This window comes from Vanellus vanellus, assembly GCF_965231255.1.
Source record: "Vanellus vanellus genome assembly, chromosome: 8".
Taxonomy (NCBI): Eukaryota; Metazoa; Chordata; class Aves; order Charadriiformes; family Charadriidae; genus Vanellus; species Vanellus vanellus.
Genome location: NC_138913.1, coordinates 29,946,644 through 29,966,826, shown reverse-complemented (window position 1 = coordinate 29,966,826; position 20,183 = coordinate 29,946,644). Strand labels below are relative to the sequence as shown.

The window sequence follows — 20,183 nt, the reverse complement described above, 5'->3', positions numbered from 1 at the left end:
GGGTCACCGGGGAGGAGGGGGTGGCTTGTCCCAGCTGGGGGTCCCTGCCCTGGGACAGGGGCGTAGTGGGGGCACACAGAAGTTTTCCTCCCTGCAGCAACATCCAGCTCCCAGCTTGCCCCCGGTGCCACAGGGGCCTCCGCCAGACCGCAGGGAGCTGTCTGGGAGCGGGGGCTGATTCGGTAGCCAGCGTCCCCCCACGCAGGGCCACCGCTGGAGGCAGCGGGTGCCTGCAGAAGTAACCAGCAGCCCTTTCCATGGGCCGGTTCTGCCAACTCCCGGCTCCTGGGAGTGCTGTGAAGTGGGGCACACATCCAGACCACCACCTCCGCTGGGCATTTGTCCATTTTCTGGTCCCCGTCGCATCCTGGGGGGAAGCTGCGTCTGGTCTGGTGGGTGCCACATGGGTGATGTGTCCACTGATGCCACCAAAACCTGCCCATGCATATCGGAGGCAGCACCGGACGCCACGGTGAGAGCATGGGATTGGTGAAGCACATGAAGAGACGTGTAAAAAGGCGGGGGGGGGGACGGGCGACACACTTCCAGGTGAGAAAAGCTTTCGGATGTCTGTCCCCAGGGTCCCCAGCCCCTGGCGCAGGCTGGCAGGCTTTAGGAGAGAGGAAAGTCCGCGTGGAAGGAGGTGCCGTGGGGTACAGCCAGCAGAGAAGGGAGGTGGAGTTAGCGTCCAACCTGGGCTCCTAAAAAGAAGGTGACCCCCAAAGTCCTCTAAATAAATACATAAATATGACCACGCAGCCCAGAGCCGGGGCGTGGGGGGGGGAGGGGGTTCCAGGGTCGTCGGCAGCTCCTTCCCAAATCCCATTTTTGCCATTTGCATGTCAAAATACGGTCTCCTTCCGTCCACCCCTGCGCTTGCACCCACGGCCCAGGTACCGTCTGTCCCCAGCCCGTCCCACGCCTCGCAGCTCCCGGTGCCGGCGGCGAAGGCTTCAAACCCGTCCCAGAAACGTTGGCCGAAGGCACGGCAAAGACCGTCCCCTCTAGGCTTAAGAAAATAAATAACTTCTCCAATGCGCTAGGGTTGGTGGACAGAAAGCCAGTGCAGCGAAACATCGAGTGTCCTTCAAGAGGATTAAAAATAAATAAGTGAAGCTTGGCGTTTTCTCGGGAGCACGTTCGTTTGCAGCTCTGCCGGGGCGGGTTGGGGGGGGGGGGAGGTTATTTAAATAAAGGGAAAAAAAAAAAAAAAACAAAACAACAAAACAACCCAGTTCTAGCGCTGCTCCGGCAAACGTGCTCCCCGTGCGTCCGCCTGCCTTCGCCCACCGCTTCCGTCCCGGCTGGAGAAGATGCTTGTGGTGGTTGGGAAGGAGCCTCCAACACCTTCCTAGGACAAATCATCCCCGCCAGGCTTGGGTGGGGGGAGGTGGGTTTTTTCTTTCCCCACCGCAGAGCGGGGATTTGGGGACCCCCCCGGCAGCGGGCGGCTGTCCAGGACACCGGCTGCCTCTGCGCCGCGGTTCCTTCAACGCTGTTTAATCTCGAGTTCAGTTTCTCCTCTTCAGGAAGAAGAAGCTGCTCTTCTGGGGGGGGCCCAGCAGCATCGGCACTTGGCTTTTATGCGTAATTTTGACCTAAAAAGAAGCAAAGAACCCAGCTCAGTAAGGGGTTCCCAAGCTTTGAGCCCCCCTGGGCATCCCCCAGCCCGGAGAGTGATCCGAGCAAGCCAGCAGCAGCTCAGCACCGGGGCGAGGAGCTGCTGCCATCCCCCCCCTCCCCCCCCAGCCGGGTCGTTAAAGGCTTTGCTGCGTAGGAGTACCAGCTCTGGAATCACGTCCAGATTTCTCCTCCAGGCAAGAAGTCTGCGGGATGGTGGGGGACACCGCTGCCCGCCCCGTCCCACCGTGCTGCCACCCCCTGCCCGCAGGGACTCACGGTGCAGGACGGCTGCATCCAGGGCTCCCCGTCCACCTGCATGGGCAGCAGCTTGGATGTCCTGCAAGGCACAAAGAGAGGGAACGCAGGGTGACACAGCTTTCACCGTTGGTCAGGTGCTCAGCCAGGATGGGGACAAATACCTGATGGTGACGGATGAACACTGGGCCAGTCTCTTCCCAGCGCTCTTCAGCCCCGTGTAGATCTGCCCCATCTCCATCGCGCCCTCCAGCCCCACCACCTCCAGGAGGTGGTCGCTGAGGTCTGAAAGAGAGAGGGAGCTGAGTCGGTGTCCCCCCCGCAATCCCCGGGGATCCCCCGCCCGCCTTCTGCTGTCATCCCAAACGTCAAGGCCAGCACAGCGGTGGCAGCCTGGGTCCCCACCAGCCCCTCGACCGCTTGTTTGCAGTGCTGTATGAAATGGTGACAGGTCCCTCCCTCCCCACCCTGGGGTGCTGTGTCCCCCGCCCCCCACCAGAAGCCAGGATATATGTGGGAATCGTCCCCAAGAGGGATCTGTTCAAAGCCCAGGGCATCACCCCTTTTTCCAGCTCCTCCTGCTGCCAGCAAAGGCACCCGACACCGGGGCAACGCGTTCCATCTCTCCTTCCCTTCAGGGTCCTGGTTTCACCAACAGTGGACACCACCCACAGCAGAAGCCCCCCAACCCCCTCCCACGCCCTTTTGCCCACCGACCCCACTCCCTGTTCCCATGGGCTTGCCCAGTGAGGGACAGCCGGTGACAACCCGGGGTGGCCAGTGACACCACCGTCCTGGCAGCCACGCAGCAGAGGGGCTGTTTCCCACCCCAGCCCTGGGCTGCGGCGGGAGGGGAGTGGGAAAATAGGGGCGCTTGCCTTATTTTGCTGGCCGCTTTCTAACCCACCGCTCTCTGCTGGGGAACCCTGCCAGCCTTTTTGGCTGCCTGCTCTCTGCCCGCGCCCGCCGGGACGGCTGCGGTGGCCGCAGCAACGGGTACAAGATGCCAGGCGGGGCACAGCATGGGTACCGTGCTGTTCCCGAAGTCCCCAGCCGGGCTGGCAGCACTGCGGCGCAGCCTGGGAGGATGCTCGCGACAGCCCTCGGTGCCAACTCTGCAGCTCTGCTTCCAGCTCCTCCTCTGCAGCAGCGGGCGGCCAGCCCTGCCGCGGCTGCCTGCCAGCCCCGAGGGGCACGGGGGCTGCCCAGCCTCACGCCCGCAGGTGACGGGTCCCATCCGGGCACCTCCTGAGCCGTCAGCCCCAGAGGGTGGGGGGAGAGATGGGTGGCGGGGCGCGGGAGCCACGTCCTCTGCGGCCACCGTCCTCCTTCACCAGCTTGGCCAGGTTGGGGTCACCCCGGCACCCCAAAAGGCAGCGAGCTGATAGCAACCCCTTCCAGTGCTATTCGTAGAATCACAGAATGGTTTGGGTTGGAAGGGACCTCAAAGATCATCTAGTCCAACCCGCCTGCCATAGGCAGAGGACACCTCCCCCCAGCCCAGGTTGCTCCAAGCCCCGTCCAACCTGGCCTTGACCACCTCCAGGGATGGGGCAGCCACAGCTTCTCGGGGTGACCTGCGCCAGGGGCTCACCGCCCTCCCAGGAAAGAATTTCTTCCTGATACCTCATCTAAATCTCCCCTCTACTGCTCCTGCTGCCCCGCTCCCCTATGCTAACCCCGCACGCCCCCCCAAACCCCCCGTCGTGGTCCCGCCGCTCACCCTGCACGCAGAACTTGAGCTCCTTGGCATCGGTGACCACCGTGGCGTGCAGCTTCTCCGGCGCTTTCTTGCCCAGCCGGTTGTAACCGCGCTGTTTCTTGGTCTCGCCCCAGAGGTTGGAGCCGCCGTACATGCTGGGGATGTTGAGGACGGCGATACCCTCCAGGGAGGTGTTGCTCAGGTCGAGCAGGGTCCCGTCACACTGCCGGGCACACGGGCAGCGTCAGGCCACGGGGCCTGGGGGAGCTGCTGCTCGGCACCGTGGATCTCAGCCTCCTCTCCCCACCTGCCCGCCGAAGGAGCGGGGACATCAAGCGTGGCATGCCACCGGACGGTCCCCAGGGGCAAACCCGCCCCAGGGTGGCACGGGCAGCCCCGGGGCTGGAGGTTCGAACAAATACCGCTCCCTCCCCCCCAGCTCCGGTTTTGCTTTTCTGGGGCTGACAACCACCCTCTCCCCTTCCTTGTGCTGCCTTCCCCTTTATTTCAACCCGAATTTTACTACACGTCCCGCGACGGCAGTTTCAAAAAGCAACTTCCTACGGGAGCACATCGAACCTTGGCTCCTCTTGGTGCTGGGACCCAAAACAGGAGGCAATACCACCTCGGCCCTGGAGCGACCTCCAGCCGAGCACCTCCAGCGGGTGCTCCCCCACCTCCCCTCCTTCAAATTGACCCAAAAGAATCAGAAAGCCCAAAAACTAACTCAGGCCGGTTTGTCTTCAAGTGCAATTTGGAAAGGAGAAACGAGGCCGGAAGGAAATGATAGGAAAGGCGTCAAAGGAAAAATGGCAGGTTTGGAGTGAAAACCACTAGCCAGCACGCAGAACTGCTGGCCCGGGGTTTGCTGGCGTACAGCAGGACTGCCCCAGCTGAAAATCCCCCGTAAAAGGTAAAATTATCTGTCGCCTGTGGCTTTCCCCACGTGACTGGGAGCAGCAGCCGTGGAAATGGGTTTTTTAACTTCAGGTCTTCCCACTCTCGCGATACCCAGACGATGCTGGATCCTCTTTTTTAGGTACCTCCGGAGGAAGCAGCCGCTTTCCCATTCAACTGCATTTTCTCTAGAGCATCTGTATTTTCCTTTACGCGTCTGCTGTCTACCTGCCGTGCACCAGCACGTTATTGCCGTACATTTTGGTGATGCCAGGGCGTTTCTGCCCTCTCTCGCTTTGCCGAGAGGAATGCGAAGGGGCTGATGACCCCCTGCTGCTGCCTTGACTCCGGTTGCTTTTCCCCCAGCGTAGAGTGACGGTCTTGAGCTTATTCTTAATACACCGTCGGTAGGCGCTGAGCCCACCGGCCGCACGGCCGCGGCGCTGGGCGCGTGCACAAGCGAGCGTCTCTGTATGTTCGGATCCGCTCTGCCTCCCTTAGCACTCCGAGATCTTATTTTTAGCCTCGCGTTGAAAGCAAAAGGCAGGAATCCGCTGGTTTGGGAGTGAAAAGCTGCCTCTCTGAGGCTTGTAAAGGATGTCAATCCTTTCGTTCTCAATACATCTTAAGGATATTATGATTCGTGGGAACAGAGCCTAACGCTCTGAGCAGCGGATACCGAGCGAGAGGGCTCCGGTTCCTGGCGGGATGGACAACACATCCCACGCCCGGTCCGGCCGAGCATCACCCCCGACTGCAGGCATCTTTCCCGCCCGCCCGCGAGGCGGCGGGTACCGACTTGGCGGCGGTGGGATGGGAGCGAGTCGGCTGCCCGGGGCCGCCAGATTTCCAGGGATACCACGGGAGCCCGTTCCTGCCCCGGGGCCGTGCGGGGCGGGCAGGACCACGCTGCCCACGCACACACGCGTGCAAGGAGCGATTTCTCCCCGCGTTAGCCCTCCCCCGTTAGCGTGCCAGCGAGCTACAATGGGCTCTTTGAGCAGGGGCAGCTGACGGCGCGCTGGCAGCGATGCTGGAAGTAGAAATTTGCAGCTGGGGAAAAAGCAAATTCATTTCCAGGAGCTGTAGGGGAAGGAGTGCCAATTTCCAAAACAAAACTGCCATTTCTCCGCAAGGCTGACAGTTGCCTGGGAGCCGGAGGGAGGACAGGCTGCCGCTTTCAACTTCAAATACTGCGGGTTTAACGCTTTCCTGCCGGCGTGGCGCAGCCGGCGCTGACACGCGCCGCCCGGGGCCACCTCGCGAGGAGCAGGAGGGCACCTCGCCCCCATCTCCGGCAGCGTCGAGCCCCCGCGCACACGGAATTACCCCACCGCCGGCACGTTGGCGCGTGGCGGGGGGTGAGGTGGCCGTACCCCCTGCTCCCACCCCTTCCCACCAGCTGCCAAGGGCACCAGCTACCCACTTTGGGATGGGCTGGAATATCCCATGGAGAAGCGAGCTTCAAAAGTCCCTCTGCCCACGGCTGCGCCGCCGCCGTCCCTGCGCCCAGCGCGGCTCACACCAGCCCTTCGCAGCGAGCCCCCACCCCCCACCGCCTCCCCTCGCCCGCGAGCCTAAGTTATAAAAGGGTCGTTTATCCAGAAATAAAGGAGAGGCGGAAGTTTACAGCAAAGCACGGCCCAAACTCCCCCCTCCTCAGCAGCGCGAGCGGAGAAATGACAGCGCTCTTAGCAACACCGGGCCCTCTCCTCCCCGCTCTAATTAAAGGCTGTTTCCATGTCATCCAACGAGGGCCGGGAGCAGGCGCGGAGTTTACAGAGAGAATATTCCAGGCACGCTCTCAAATACAGCTGGAAAGGGGGGAAAAATAGAGGGCTATTCTTCTGCCTGCAGCTGGCCGGCTTCGCAGCGAGCAGCGCGGGGTGGAAGAGCGGGTCCCGCCAGCCACCGCGTCCTCCTGCCATCCTACGGGGTCGAAAGCTGCCCCACGGCACCCTCTCCCTGAACAGCCAAAAGCCCTGCCCGAGGGACCCGTGGGTGACAATCTCCCGAAAAGCCTTTTCGTGCCACAACCGGAGGCAGGGACCATCCCGGGAAACCCACCTCCACCTCGACGTAGTCGTGGAGCTTCTTGCAGGTGGCAGCAAAGGTCTCCGATGTCCCGAATTCAAAGTACCACAGCTTGTTCTTCATCCTGGGGCACAGAGCAGCATCAGCATCCCGCTCGGAAGCGGCAGCGGCATCGCGCTCGGGAGGATGCCGGAGGCAGGATGGGCTGCCAGAGCCTTTCTGGAGCCATTGCGATGGGGACACAAGCCATGGATGGGGACATCGACTGGGGAAGGACCACCAGTGGCACGGCCCCAGGGGGTGGCCCAGGCGGACCCCGCTCTGACGCCCTGCGGAGGGGCAGGGTGGGGGTGCTGGGTGGTCTCTCGACAGGGCTGCCAGGGACGGGGTACCCCACAGAGGGGATGTCCCCCACCTCAGCACCCTGCCAGGCAGCCCCGGACCACCCGTCATCCCCCGCATCCCTCGCTGCGCCGGGCTTCCAGGGGGAGCCATGAGCCCAGGGGAGCTGAATTTCAGAGCAGAGGCGGACACTTTGGGTCCGCTCGGGATTTTTCTCGCAGGTATTTCCGAACACGGGGGCCAGGGGTGGCAAGCCACAGCTCCCGCTGCCGTCGCGCCGTTTCCACGCACCCCGAGCAGGGGCGGGAGCGAGCTGCGACCTGCTGCCTGCCCTGCCCTCGCTGCCTGGCCTGCTCCTGCCGCTCCTGGAATTCGGTGCTAATTACAAAGCACAAACGAACGGAATTGGGCGCGTGGCCACCTCGGATGCCCACCGTGCCTGGCCCCTGTCCCCTTCCCAGGCCATGGCTGGCGTGTCCCCAGCCTGTCTCCTAAGGTTGGCCGAACACCGTGCTGCCTCCTCGAGGCCGCTGCCGGTCCCATTGGGAGAGGAGCGAGAGCGGAGCAGGCTCTGGCACATCCCCTCAGGGCGGCGCATGGCAGTGGCGGGGCGTCCCCCTGCACCCAGCTTTTGGGGACGCCAGGCAGCCCCGCGGCAGTGGCAGGGGACCACGGGCAGCCCTTACCTGCTGTTGAATTTCTCGGGGTGCTTTTCTCGCATGACGTGGAAGCGGTGGGCGATGGAGGCGTCCTGCGGGGAGAAGGAACGCAGGGACATCGGTGGTGTGGCAGGGAAATAGAAGCCCCCCCCCCGCCCCCCCCGGCTCTTCACCCCACCGGCACACTCCAGGATAAGGGGGCTCAGCTCTTCACCGTCGCCGCCAGCCCCCGTGGGACCGGGACGCAGCATGGGGGCCATGCCGAGGTGACGGAGGCTGCTCACAGAGCGTTGAACGGGCTCGTTAAGCGAGACATAATTAGTGCACTTGGCCTCCTTCCCTCATTATAGGGGCTCCGCATGGAGGTGATGCTGAGAGAGGGAGGAAGGGCTACTGGCGGGACTCCGGGGACACCCCAGGACCCTGCACCCCCACAACTCCCCTGGCAGGGTGGCACCTCTCCTGGAAACCCATCGCAACCCCTCCTGTGCAGGTTGGGGGGTGGTTAAGCCCAACTCGGAAGCTGTCACCAAATGCCACCAGCAGTGACACCCCCTGAGCTGATGTGACACTAGAAGCATCCCACAGCGCTGCCACGTGGTTGACCCACGTCGGATACACCGCTCAGGCACCCGTGGCCCAGGACGAAACCACTGCTAGCCCCCGGGAAGAGAAGCGCGTTCCACTCTGCTGCTCCCAGGATAGACCCCCAGGGCTGGGGATAGCCCCTGTGCCACTGGGCCACCATCCTCCCCGGGCTCCCTAACCTCCCAGGGTAAGGAAAACATGGGGGAACGCAGGTCTGAGCACCAAAGCGCGGCTTTGCCGATGGGTGCCATCTCAGCAAAAGCTTCAGGTGGGCTGTCCCATGGATCTCAACCCGTCCCCGGGACCCCAAACTTCCCTGAACCTCATTTAAGCTCCTCACACACTTCCTCTTGCAACATTCCCAGCTGGGAAGAGAGAGATTCCATGCCTCTTTACGCATTTAAGTGCTGCCATTACAAATGAGAATAGAATCATAGAATGGTTTAGGTTGGAAGGGACCTTGAAGATCATCTCGTTCCAATCCCCCTGCCATGGGCAGAGACACCTCCCACCAGCCCCGGTTGCCCAAGGCCGCGTCCAGCCTGGCCTTGAACACCTCCAGGGTCCAGAGAAGGTCTTCTCTGGTTCCAGAGAAGCCACAGTTTCTCTGGGCAACCTGTTAGAAGCAGAAGAACAATGCCAGGAGGCAGAGGAAGGTTGGGAACATGAACAAGGAAGAGCAGGGAGGGAGAATCCCTGGTTGGGGAGACTCAAGCTCAAATGTAGAGTTCCAGCAAACACTGCGGAAGGCTTTTGTGGTCCCGGAGGAATGTCACCACAAACCAGCCCCTGCCCCCGGGAATTAACTCCTGGCTGGCTCAGAAGAGGGCCAAGGATGAGTCTAGGAGGAGACGGGGAGGGCAGGGTGGGGGGCCGGCATCCCTCGAGTGCACCCACCGGGCTGGATGGCTTCACGACACCGCCTGTGTGGGAAACGCCACTGGGAATCCACTGATCCAGGTGGGTTTGAGGCTGTGGCTGTGCTGGGGCGACAGCTCCCATGCTCCGCTGGCCTCCAGAGTTCTTCCCTCTGCTTTGCCGTGGCCGGGTGGCTCCGGTGGGCATGGCAACGCTCCGGCCACCGATTACTAGCCCTGTGCTGTGCCCTTCTCTCTGGCTAAAACGCGCGTGTTCTGCGCTCTGGGCTGCCCTCCGGACCCATCCCTGCCCCGTGCGGTACTCACCACCCCGATGGAGAAGTAGTTGTTGATGATGGTGGAGGGGACAGGGTCTCCGTTGGCCTCTCTGTCACTGGGAATGACATCTATCTGCCAGCGGTCCAGCATCACCTCCGTGCTGTGCTCGATGTCTTTCAGGACCTTCATCAGGTTGCCTCCTTCATAGCCTGTAAGGCACAGAAGGTGGGCGTCTGAGGAGGATGAAGGAGGATGAAGCATGGGGTCAGTTGGGCGCCGAGTGCCCGGGGCGGCCTGGGGCTGCCGCTATGGCACCAGCGAAACACCTGGCTCGTCCTTGCAGCAGCAGAAGATTTCAGCTAACGGCACGGCTCTCCCAGATGAAATGAGATGCAGCCCCGAAAGCCCCGGGGGGTCCCCCAGGACAGCACCCGCCCAGCCGCACTGGGTGGTCCCCACGGGCCAGCCGCCCCTCGGGTGACGCTCGCCTGGGCTTACCTCCTCCCCAGCGCAGGCACCGGGCCAGGTCATTGCCTGTACCCAAGGGCAGGACAGCCACCGGCGGGTGCTTCACCAAATTCGCTTTGTCTGCAAGTCAAAAGAAAGAGAGGTTTGGGGCTGAAAGGGCTCATTCCCTTCTCCTCTCCATGTCCCTCCTCGGCTGGCGCCCCAGGCCGGGGGAGCCCGGGGGCGATGCTGTTGGCCCCGTTCTTGCCGGGGCAATATTGGGAACCCAGGGTAGATTGCCGAGGACGCGGGTGGCTGATGCTCTGCTGGAGCCGCTCCTCGCTCACCGATGCAGTCCAGGATCCAGCCCACCGTGCCGTCCCCTCCGCAGGCCAGGACGCGGAAATCCGGAGTGTCCCGAAAGAAGCTCAGCCTGGAGAAAGGCAGGAGAGGCAAGGGGTGACGTGGGGGAGCGGGGACCGGCGGGAGGGGGTAGAGGATCGGCAGCAGCATCTCCGTACCCTGGCGCGGGCCCGCCGCGGTCCAGGTTGTACACTTGGCGTGGATTGAGCAGGTAGTGAAATTTCCGGAGGACCCTGGGGAAAGAGAGGAGTGAGGGATGCCACGGGGACAAGTCCCTCTCTGGGAGTGATGCTGGGGCAGCCGGAGGGACCAGCAACCCCCGATCCCGGCGGGGGGCGGGGGGATGCTCTTCCCTGGCGTGACCCCACCTACCGCTCCCCTTGCCTTCCTCCGCTTTTGGGGTTCACAAGCACCAGGAGGGGGTGCGTCCCGGGCCGGGGGCTGATCTGGAGGGCAGAAAGGGCGGCTGCGAATATCCGGCCGCTGCGGGGCTCAGCGCGCACCCAAGGCAGAGCTTCCCGGCAGCCCGCCGCGGGATCTTACCTGCAGACCTTGCCCGTCCACCGTGGTGGAGTTGAACTTGAAGCCCTGGTTGTCCTCGGGGCTGGTGCTGGCAGGGGAGTCGCTCTCCGATCTCCGGCAGTGGGACTGCCTGTCCTTTGGGGAACAGAGGTGCGGATGCGCGCGACGCCCCAAGAAAGCAGTGCCGGGGGAGGCAGGTCAGCGGTGGCCATGCCCCGCTGGGACCCTGCACCCCGGCGGCGAGGAGGGGGCGCTTACCAGCACGACGGGGCAGATGGAGGAGGGCAGCAAGATGTGGTCCCGCAGCGGGCCCCCGTCGCACTCCGGCTTCACGTGGGAGGCACATTTGTTGTGGAGCTGGAGGGGAACGGGAGGAAAGGACGTCGGGCAGGGGACGGAGCCTCGCCTCCCCCGGGGCCGGCCATGACGGGTGCGCGGCTGGCTGCAGCCCGGGCTCCCCGCACCCACGGACTCACAGTGACTTGGCACCAGACGCAGTGCAGGCCGGTGATGCCCTGGTAGCACTTGATGCTCTTGTGGCATCTGTCGCACTTGACGGGGGAATTGCCCTCAATCCAGGTGTGCTGCATCCCCTGCAAGGCATTGGGGAGGGGGGGGGGAAAGAGGGCACTGCAGGCGCAGCACGCACCGACCCACTGCCATCCCCTCTCCGCTAAGGGCTGCCGCCGTGATTTTCGCCGCGCAGGGATGCTGCCTGCTCCGAATCAGCCCCTCGCAGGGCCGCCTTCCCTCCCTGCCGCTCCACACGGCACATCGGGGCCACCCGTCCCCCACCCGCAGCTGCGGCAAACCTCGCATCCCCCAGGGGATGGAGGGACCCTGCTCTGCTGGGCTCCGGATGCCGGGAATGCCCATGAGCTGCTACCCAGGGGAAAATCCAGGGCAAAACGCCATGGAGGACCAGGAGACCGAGGGGCCAACTGCTGCCGGTGGCACTGCCTCCAGGAGGGCAGACCCACCAGCTCAGAACCGTCGCCGGCCGCCTACTCACGCTCGTGTTTCTCTTGGATTTCACGTAGGTGCTGATGCAGGAGGCGATATCTTTGGACACGCACCTCTCGTGGACAGTGTACTTGCAGACTGGCAGGAGAGAAGAAGGTGGTGAGCGTCACCCCTCGGCACGGTCGCTGCCCCGTCCCCGCTCGCCCCAGGCACCCGCAGGGCTCGGCACCAAGGGGGACCAGTCCCCGCTCCCCGGGGCACTGGGATGGGGCCGGAGCTGATGGCTTGGGGGTGCGACGGTCCGGCAAGGGTCCACGACTCACAGGAGCAGCAGAGGCCCTGCTTGCGGACCCCCAGCAGCATGGTGCGGCAGAAGTTGCAGTAGGCGGGTTTCTTGAAGTGCTTCAGCCTCCAGGCGTGCTGCCCATCATCCTTCACGTTCTGCAGGGCAGGAGAGCGGAGGGCCAGGGGGGGTCACTCCCCTGCCGGGGGTCCTAACCCGCCACTTTTATCAGCTCTTCATCCCATAAAAGCCCACCAACTCGTCTGCGGGAGTTCGGTCCCGGCAGGACCACCAGCTGCCCCTGCTCCCCGCTGTTTCCCCGAGCATCCCTGCCGCCACGTCCTCCCGCTCCCTGGGCACGTCCAGCTCCGGGCACCAAGCTCCGGCTCCCCACGGCCCCTCGGCACAGCCTGGCTTGCCAGGGATGCTCTGCCAGTGGCCAACGGGAAGGAGGTGACTCCATATCTGGGGCCAGGTCACTGCCATCACAGGGTGACAGAAGCAAGGTGCTTGCATCTGGGTCTGGGCACGAGCCACTTAAAATCGCCCGTTTTCTTGAATCTTCCTGCCAGAAAATCTGTTCCCCTCTCTCGCCACCTCTCCGTGGGAAGCAAAAAAACCCACAGGGAAATAAGGGGGGGACGGGGGGTATCCCAAACCACCCCACCTCTGCTCCTTGAAGCTCACCCCAGGAGAGGCACTGGCATTTTAGGTGCTCAATCTCGTTTTTTGATTAAATATTCATCGAACCGGGGCACGCTAGGATCCCAAGGAGCGAGCCCAGCCTGCTCGGGCACAGCGGCTGGCAACGACCGCGGAGCTTGTGAAGATTTGGGAAGGGGGGGGGGGGGTGCAAAGGCCGGTCAGCAGATGCAGGGTGGGGGTGTCTGGAGGCTGGCGTGGGGCTGTGCGGTGCCGGACGGGTGTGCGGTGCGTTGCCGGGGGTAGGGTGCCCTCCCGTGGTCCCTGTGCACCTTCCAGCGCTGCCAGCACCGGGCTTTCCTCCAGGAGCGGGCACGGCAGCTGGATGCGGCCAAAGGAGGTCCCCGCGCGGGCACTCACCGTCTCCATCCCCAGGAGGACCAGTAAGGGGATGGTGGTCATGCCGCCCCGGATCCACTCCTCCAGCGTCACCGTCCCGTCGTGGTCGTAATCTATCTCCTCCATCATTGCCTTCAAGATCTGGAGGAGGTGCGGTGAGACGGCGATGCCGCCCGTGAACTCCAGCTGCCAAGACCCCCCGCGGTCCGCCCCCCCTCCCCGGCTGCCCCAGCCCTGGCACTCACGGGCTTCAGCTCGGTGGAGTCCCACTCCAGGTACTCGGCCACGTGCACCATCTGGTTGATGATACGATCCAGCTCCTGAGCACAGAAAGGTGATGGCGCCTGGCACTTAGGGACGCTTCGGGCACGGGCGGAGCATCCAGCCTCAAGCCCCCAAACCGGGGATGTGTGAGGTCTATGACCCCGATACACCCAAGGTGGCCCCGGTCCCCCACCCGCACAGGGGCCAGCGACACCCCGCTTCTCGGTGGGTGCTGGGTGCTGCTTTCTCCTCTGCCACAAAACCTGCAGTGGGTTTTCCCTCGGAAAAACTGCTCTGATAAAACAGATTTTTTTACCGGCAATGGGTTTCAAGTGAGATACCCAAAGAACAAAGAGAAGAATATCACGGCGGGGGGGGGGGGGGGGAGGGGATGTTGTGCACGATTTTTTCCTTCTCTGAAACGCCATGACCTGATGTAGAGCTACAATTACTGGTGGGTGGATGTTCTGGAGCTGCTACTGGATGCTGCTACTGGATGCTGCAGGGCCGCTGTGCCGCTGCCTTCCTCCTCCTCCTCCCTTCCCATAGCCCTGTTTAGCTCGGAGTGCCTCGCCGGGGTGGCGGGCACCCCAAAAGGGCCCCGCGTGTCTCCAGCCCCCCCAGTGGCCTTGGCTTTCTCTCCAGAGGGAAGGCTCACCGAGCTGTCCAGGAGGCCGTTTCCATCGGTATCGTAGAGGCGAAACATAACTGGAGGGAGAAGAGAAGCCGGTGGCCGGTTAGATCCCACCACTGGGGCACCCCGTGCTCGGTGCTGGGGATGTGGAATGGAGGTCCTCAGCCCCACGGTCCCACTTACACTCCAGCTTGTCCTCTGCCCGTCCCCTCTCCAGCAGGGACAGGTAGCAGACGATGTCCTTCAGATGGACCACCTGGGCCAGGGGGGCAGGGGACGGCGGCGGGGCGGCTTTCAGGGAGCTGTGGCTCTTCCGTAGGCTGAAGGGTAACCTCTTCTCCGTGCTCCGTGTGCCTGCAGGCAGGGAGTGGGGCGTGAGGGCCACGCACAGGGGGACAAGGAGCCGTCCCCAGCTGGGACACGGGGCCGGGTGCCATGGCAGGAGCAGGGCTGGGCACACGATGGGGCCACGGGGCCACGTGCCATGGCTGGAGCAGCGCTGGGCATTGCCAGTTGGGCGCAGACCCCCGCACCTCCGGCACTGTGGATGCGGGTGGGATGAATGCTGGGACCCCGCGGAGATGTCCCCTGCCGGGGCCAAGCACCCAGCCGGAAGGAGCGAGAAGCTCGGCTGGCGGCGGGGCGGCTCGCCGGGATGCCGGGACAGCCCACGCTGCCGGCGGCAGCCTTCGGCAGATGGCTGCTCCTGGCAGAGGGGCCCTTCCCAGCGCTCCCCTCCTCGGTGGCTGGCAGGAGCGGGGCTGGAGGCAGCCGTGACTCACCGCTCCGATCCCCCCTCGCTAGAAGCTTCTGCCAGGTAATTAAGACATTGCCCGGCTCTGCGGGATGGGACCGGCGGCTTAAGTTTGCAAAGCAAAGGTGTCAAGATGCCAGGAACCCATTGAGTTTGGAAGGTCACCGTCACCACACCGAGGACCCGACCGGCCACACTGCCGAGGCAAAGTGCAGTTCCACGGGTTGGAAAACCGGGGAGGGCTTGTCACTGCCGGTGTCCCCTGTGGAGCCCCAGCCAAGCTCACCTGGCGACTGAGGGCTGAGCAGCGACCCGGAGGAGATCTTCGAAGAGCCCGAGGAGTTGTGAGCAGAAGGGGTGCCGGTGGTGGACTTCTGGGAGGACGACCTGGACCAGCTGGGGGAGGCATTGGGGATCGACGCCGGGGTGAGGGATGCCGGCTGCGGCTCAGCCGCATTGCTGTGGCAGCTCTTGGGCTCAGGAGTGTGTCGTCCCAGGGCACTTAGGAGCGTTTTCCCGTTGATCCCTGCAAAGCCGACAGACGCCGGTGGGCAGTGTGACAGCAGGGCGCCCGTGCCTGGCAAACCCCTTCCTCCAGGAACCCTGCCTGCCTGTCCGTCGCTTGCCCTGGGTCTTCTTTGCTAGCCCCAAAGCAGGCTAGCATTCCAACCCCAGGGCTCTCCGAGTGGCCCTTCACCCTCCTGCCTGGCCCAGTGGCTCCCAGTAGCGCTCCCACCCCCAGGTGCTGGCCACCACGCTGCTTGGGACCAAGCAGGGAGGACGTGGTCCCCCACCACCGTGCCCCACCATGGCAGCTGAGCACCCGGGGAGGGTTCTCCCTGTTCTTTTGCAGTTTATAGTCCTTTTAGCAGATGTCTCCACGTGCTGCGAATCCACCCGGGCAGGGGCTGGGGGTGGCACGTGTCCCCTGCTCCGGGTGCAGCCACCCGCTCGGTGGCTGCCAGCACCGGTACCTGTGGCAGGGGCGCAGGCCACCTCGGTCTGGATGGAGATGCCGGCGTTGAGTGACATGGGCTCTGAACACGCGGAGGAAAGGGAGGAATCAGTGCCATGGCACCCTGGGCGTCCCCCACCCTGGGGAAAGCCTTCTCCTCCCCGGAGCAGCGCAGGGGTGCCGGGACCCCATCCATGGGATGCTGGGCTGGGTGCTGGCTCCGATGCCACCCACTGCGGGTGTCCCCCAGCAACCTTGGTCCCCCGTGGGGCAGCGTGGGAGAGAGCCCACCATGCCGCGGTGCCGCGGCGTGCCCGGCTGGGCGGCAGGGATGGGACTGGCTCACCGAGGGTGGTGAGCTGCGAGACGCCGGGGCTCTGGCGCTGGGTCTCGGGGGAGGCTTGGCATATCTTCCGCTTGAAGGAGGTGAAGAGGTGTTGGCAAAGCTCTTCGGGCACATCCGCCTCCAGGTAGGTCTTCATGAAGAGGCGAAAGCCCTCGTAGTCGATGGGCTGGGGAGAGGGACAGAGGAGGATGGTGGAGGTGACCTGGGCACGCCATGGGGGTGCAGAGCTGTCGGCGGGGGGGTGGGGTGGGGTGTCTGTGCCCTGGGTCCCCCTCACCGGGCGCATCAACTTCCCGAAACCACTCGGCTTCCCAAATCCCAGCGGTGGGATATAACCTAAAGGGACCCAGAGGCAGCAGGACCAGAAATCCCCGGTGCCAGCTGGCTGCCGGGGGCGGCTGAGCCGGGCCAGCGGCGATGGGAGCAGGGACGGGAGCCGGGGTAGGAGCCGGTGGGAGGGCAGAACCGGGGTGGGACGGCACTTACGGGCGGTGGGGCAGCAGCCGGCTCACCTGCCCGGGGGTCTGCAGCCAGCGGACCCCCTCAGATGGCTGCGGGGGCAGGAGGTTCTGCCAGAGCCGGGTGCTCAGCAAACGATTGAGGAATTAAACACAGCCCTTCCAGCACAGCCAAAGGAGGCTGGGGCGGCTGGAGGTAGAGGGGTGTAAGGAGCTGTGCTCTGAAAGCCTCCCGGTTCCCCCCCGGGGCAGGACACTGAGCAGCGGGACCCTCCTGCCCACCCCCAGCCCCTGGAGGGGGTCTATCATCCCCCCGAGGGCTCCTCGCCTCCTCCTTCCCCGCTGGGCATCCCCGTGGCATCAGGACGTTGCCTTCCCGATGGCGTTCGTGGCCCCAGCTGGAGCCGGGGTCCCGTGGTGCCCTTGAATAGCGGCGGCGTTTCGCTGCCCCTCCTCGCCGCGTTCAGCCCACCCATTTTATTTTTGTGTGTGTGTGTGTTTCGCCTCGTTTCTTAGTGATTACATCCCCCGTGCAGGGCTCCGTCCTGCTGGCACGCTAATAGGTCTCGCTGAAAGCACCGCTTGGAAAAAATAACCCCAACCTTCCCCAGGCGAGAGCGAGAAGGCACAGGGCCTTCCCCGCTGGCAACACCAAAATCATTTGCTTTTGGGGGAAAAGAGAGTAAATCCTTCCCGGCTTCTGCCTGGCAAGGAGCCGCCCCAATCGCTGTAGCCAGCACGGGACGGCAGCATCCCGACAGCATCGGTGGGATGGGGTGGGATGGTCCCCTGGCAAGCCTGCTCCCCGGGATGGCCAGAAGCCGGGAAGGATGCTCGCCACGTGTGGGAACACCTTTCCCGGTCCTGGGAGCACGGTCGTGGGGAGAGACGGGGGGCAGAGAGACAGACCTGCCTCCTCCCGGCTGCGTTTAGCTGGGGAAACTGGGCTGGGGGAGCTGGTGGGGGGGCGGGAGCTGCCAGCAGCGTGGGGGGAAAGCTTGGAGGGGACAGGGCCATACCTGTTCGGGGTTGTACCTCGAGAGGACGCCGTCCCCGTGGAACTCCTCCAGGACATCCTTGAGCTTCTTGGTGGAGTCTGGGGGGGGGACAAGGGCATCGCACTGAGCACGGCGCCGGCGAGCCCCCTTCACCCTTACACCACCAGGAGCGTGGTGCAGATGGGTTTATCTGCTGGATATACAACTCCTGGTCCTCTCCAAGGGCCACCCATGCCCTGCTTCTACACCCCCTCCCCCCCCCCCCCCGCTTTGAAGGTCAGGGCATATATGTAAATTTGGCTGGCAGGGATGGGTCCTCTTCCTCCGACCTGTACGTAAATAAATGCAGAGCCAGAATAAAGCTACACCACCAGGCAAGGACAGCCTGGAGCACCCCCCCGGTGGGATGCTGAGCACAAAGCCTCCCACAACCCCTCCGCACGGGTTTTGGGGGGCTGCCCCTACCCTAAGACACCGCTGGCACCCCGTCGGCAGCCCGAGCCGTCCCCGGAGCCGTCCCCGGAGCCGTCCCCGGAGCCTGCCCTGGGCTGCCCATCTGCATCTCCAGGACGTGCCGGGAGGGAGAGGACTGGGAGGCAAAGGGGACCTCATGAGCCCCCCCGGGCTGTCCTAGGGGCTGCTGAGCATCACAGGGCGAGGTGAAGCGGGTCAGGACATAGAACAGAATTGCCCCGTGCAAACTTCCACACAAATGGTAAACGGCCCACGAGTTTCCTTGGCTGGGCATCCTCGGGGCTGGAGGGACATCGGTCCTTCCGAAATAGAGAAATAAGGGAAAAACGGAAAAAAAGATCAAGGGGAGGGAACGTTAAACCCTGACCTTCAGACACATATCTCCAGGCACATCCATTTAAAGGGCTCTGGGACACGCCAGCCCTGTTAATTACTGTGAAATCCTCTCTCCGCGCGGGGGGGGCTGCGCTGGCTCCTGCTCCCCCCAGATTTCCGCTGGGGATGGAGCTCGGCACTGGACCACGACTCTCCGGGATGCCTGGGGCAGATCGGGGGGGTCACAGAGCCCGACCAGGGGGCCAGCGTGCACTCAAGGAGGTGGTTCTTGGCCCCAGGGCTAGGGGGGAGCCTGTGGGTAGACCCCCCCAGCCCGGTGCCAGGCCACCCTCCCGGGGAGGAGGCAGCTGCCCGCACTGCAGCCTTGCCCGCCAAACTTTCATCAACGGAACCAAGACACCGTACGTGCTCTGAGCTCAGCGTTGCAGATGGCATTTTGCGGTCCGTGATTCCGGCAAGCAGCGCCCGATCTGGGGCGAGGCAGGAGGAGACGCAGGCAGCGATGCTGCGCGCACACCTCTGCCCGCCCCTGCCTGGCGTATCTGGCAGCCCTGACCCGGTTCACATCGCCCCTACGATGCGATGCGCAGCGGCCCCCAGGACAGCCCCCGGGGGTGGGGGGTCCCCTTTGCCTCCCAGTCCTCTCCTGAGCAGCCGCAGGAGCCCGCTCACCCCCCGGGGCCGTGCCGCCCCTGCAAAGCAACACCCCTGAGATTTTACACCCCTTCTCCCTTCATCCCTCAGCACCTCCCCGGGCTGCGCCGCTTCTCCATCGCATGCCGCGCACCCGCACGCCGGCTCGCCGGCAGGCGGGGGGGACCTTGAGGACCTGGTTTCGGACCCCTGGGTTTTGCTGAGGGTCCCTCCCCAGCCGCTGGCAGCCCCAGGGACCCCACGGCGGTGGCGGCGGTGGCGGCAGCGCCAGCGCCGACCTCCTCTCCTCGGCGGGAGCGGCGGGAGAGGGCTGCTCTGCAAAAGCGCTGAGTGAAATTACCGCAGCGGGTTGGCAACCCGAAGCGAGCCGTGGAGCAGCTCCGCTTGTTTAAGGAAAAGCCAGTCTGCTTTCCTCGTTGGCATTTCGCTTCGTTAACGAACGTGGGAGCCGGCCGCCTTCGGAGGGACCGAGCCGTGCTCACGTGTGCGTCCCCTAAAGCAGCGGGGTTTGTGCTCAGCTAAATCCTCCCAGGCGCCCAGGCACGGCCGTGCCCCCCCCAGCCACTGCGGGGGGGTGGGGGGGGGGAGTCGGGGACCTTCCCAGCCTCCCCATCCAAACCCTAAAAAGTCATCTAGTTCTCCAGGAGGAGACCAAGGACGCGCAGGCCACCAATCCGGCACAGATCCACAGGACTTTTAAAACCCCTCTCCCTATCCCAGGCGGGGGGGTGGGATGCGCATGGGGGGGGGGGGGGGCACGGGGTACTCACAGTCCGTGTACTGCTGGAGCTGGGCAAACTCAGTGGGGCTGAGCGAGATCCACCCGCCGTCGCTCATCTTTGGGCGGCGGGGCCCCAAAGCAGGGGCCACGAGCCACTGCGCTCCCCGTGCCGGGTTTGGTGCCGAAGGTCCCGGCCCGGCCGCTTGGTCACATCGGCACCGTGAGGGGCTCGGGGGGCTTTCGGCCGGCTGGCACCATCCCACTTGAGCCCGTGGGCAGCGAACCCCGGAGCTTCGGAGCAGCCGGTCAGCACCTTCCTCCCTAGAGAGGGGATGGAAAGAGAGGAGGGGGTCAGCGGGGGGCTGGCAGGACGGGGCAGGAATTGGGGAACTCCCAGCTCACGCCTCCACCTCCGAAGCCGGTGCTGACCTTTAAGCCGGCGGCTCGGCCGCCGCCAAGAAGCGTTGGTAAATGAAAATCTGCCTTCGAAATTGGATGAGAGGGGAAAAACCCGCGCCGCGGAGGAAGCGTCAGAGGACCTCCAACCAAGCGGCCCTCTCCCGCCCATCCATTCGCGGGCTTCAGCATTTATTAGCTTTTCCACTTAAGTGAATGGGTCACCGGGGAATGGGCAGCATCCCGAGGAGGCGGTTGCTCTTCGAGGAGCAGATGAGAGCAATCTGATCTCCATTTTAGGGCCTTCACCCCGCCGAATGTTGCCTCCCGGTTTCCAC

The 20,183-nt window shown here is 64.1% G+C and overlaps 1 protein-coding gene across 3 annotated transcripts; it reads right to left on the bottom strand.

Annotated features, from left to right (window-relative positions):
- Positions 1-1,434: 1,434 nt before the first annotated feature.
- LOC309674728 (diacylglycerol kinase beta-like) lies at positions 1,435-19,565 on the bottom strand (the record flags this gene model as incomplete). 3 transcript variants are annotated; one of them, XM_082486842.1, is made up of 25 exons in its annotated part: positions 1,435-1,598; positions 1,900-1,960; positions 2,043-2,163; positions 3,602-3,803; positions 6,545-6,635; positions 7,540-7,604; positions 9,285-9,445; positions 9,735-9,824; positions 10,031-10,116; positions 10,205-10,279; positions 10,419-10,492; positions 10,590-10,703; positions 10,827-10,925; positions 11,045-11,161; positions 11,581-11,669; positions 11,855-11,972; positions 12,877-12,996; positions 13,101-13,175; positions 13,778-13,827; positions 13,937-14,107; positions 14,794-15,033; positions 15,482-15,544; positions 15,809-16,010; positions 17,286-17,362; positions 19,499-19,565. In XM_082486842.1, 25 exons carry the CDS (start codon positions 19,563-19,565, stop codon positions 1,512-1,514), a joined length of 2,715 nt encoding a protein of 904 aa, XP_082342968.1. In that variant the 3' UTR covers positions 1,435-1,511. The 3 variants fall into 3 exon arrangements, with proteins under 3 accessions (XP_082342968.1, XP_082342969.1, XP_082342970.1); XM_082486843.1 differs by having other exon boundaries at positions 15,809-15,974; XM_082486844.1 differs by lacking the exon at positions 15,482-15,544 and having other exon boundaries at positions 15,809-15,974.
- Between the last annotated feature and the right edge of the window lie 618 nt (positions 19,566-20,183).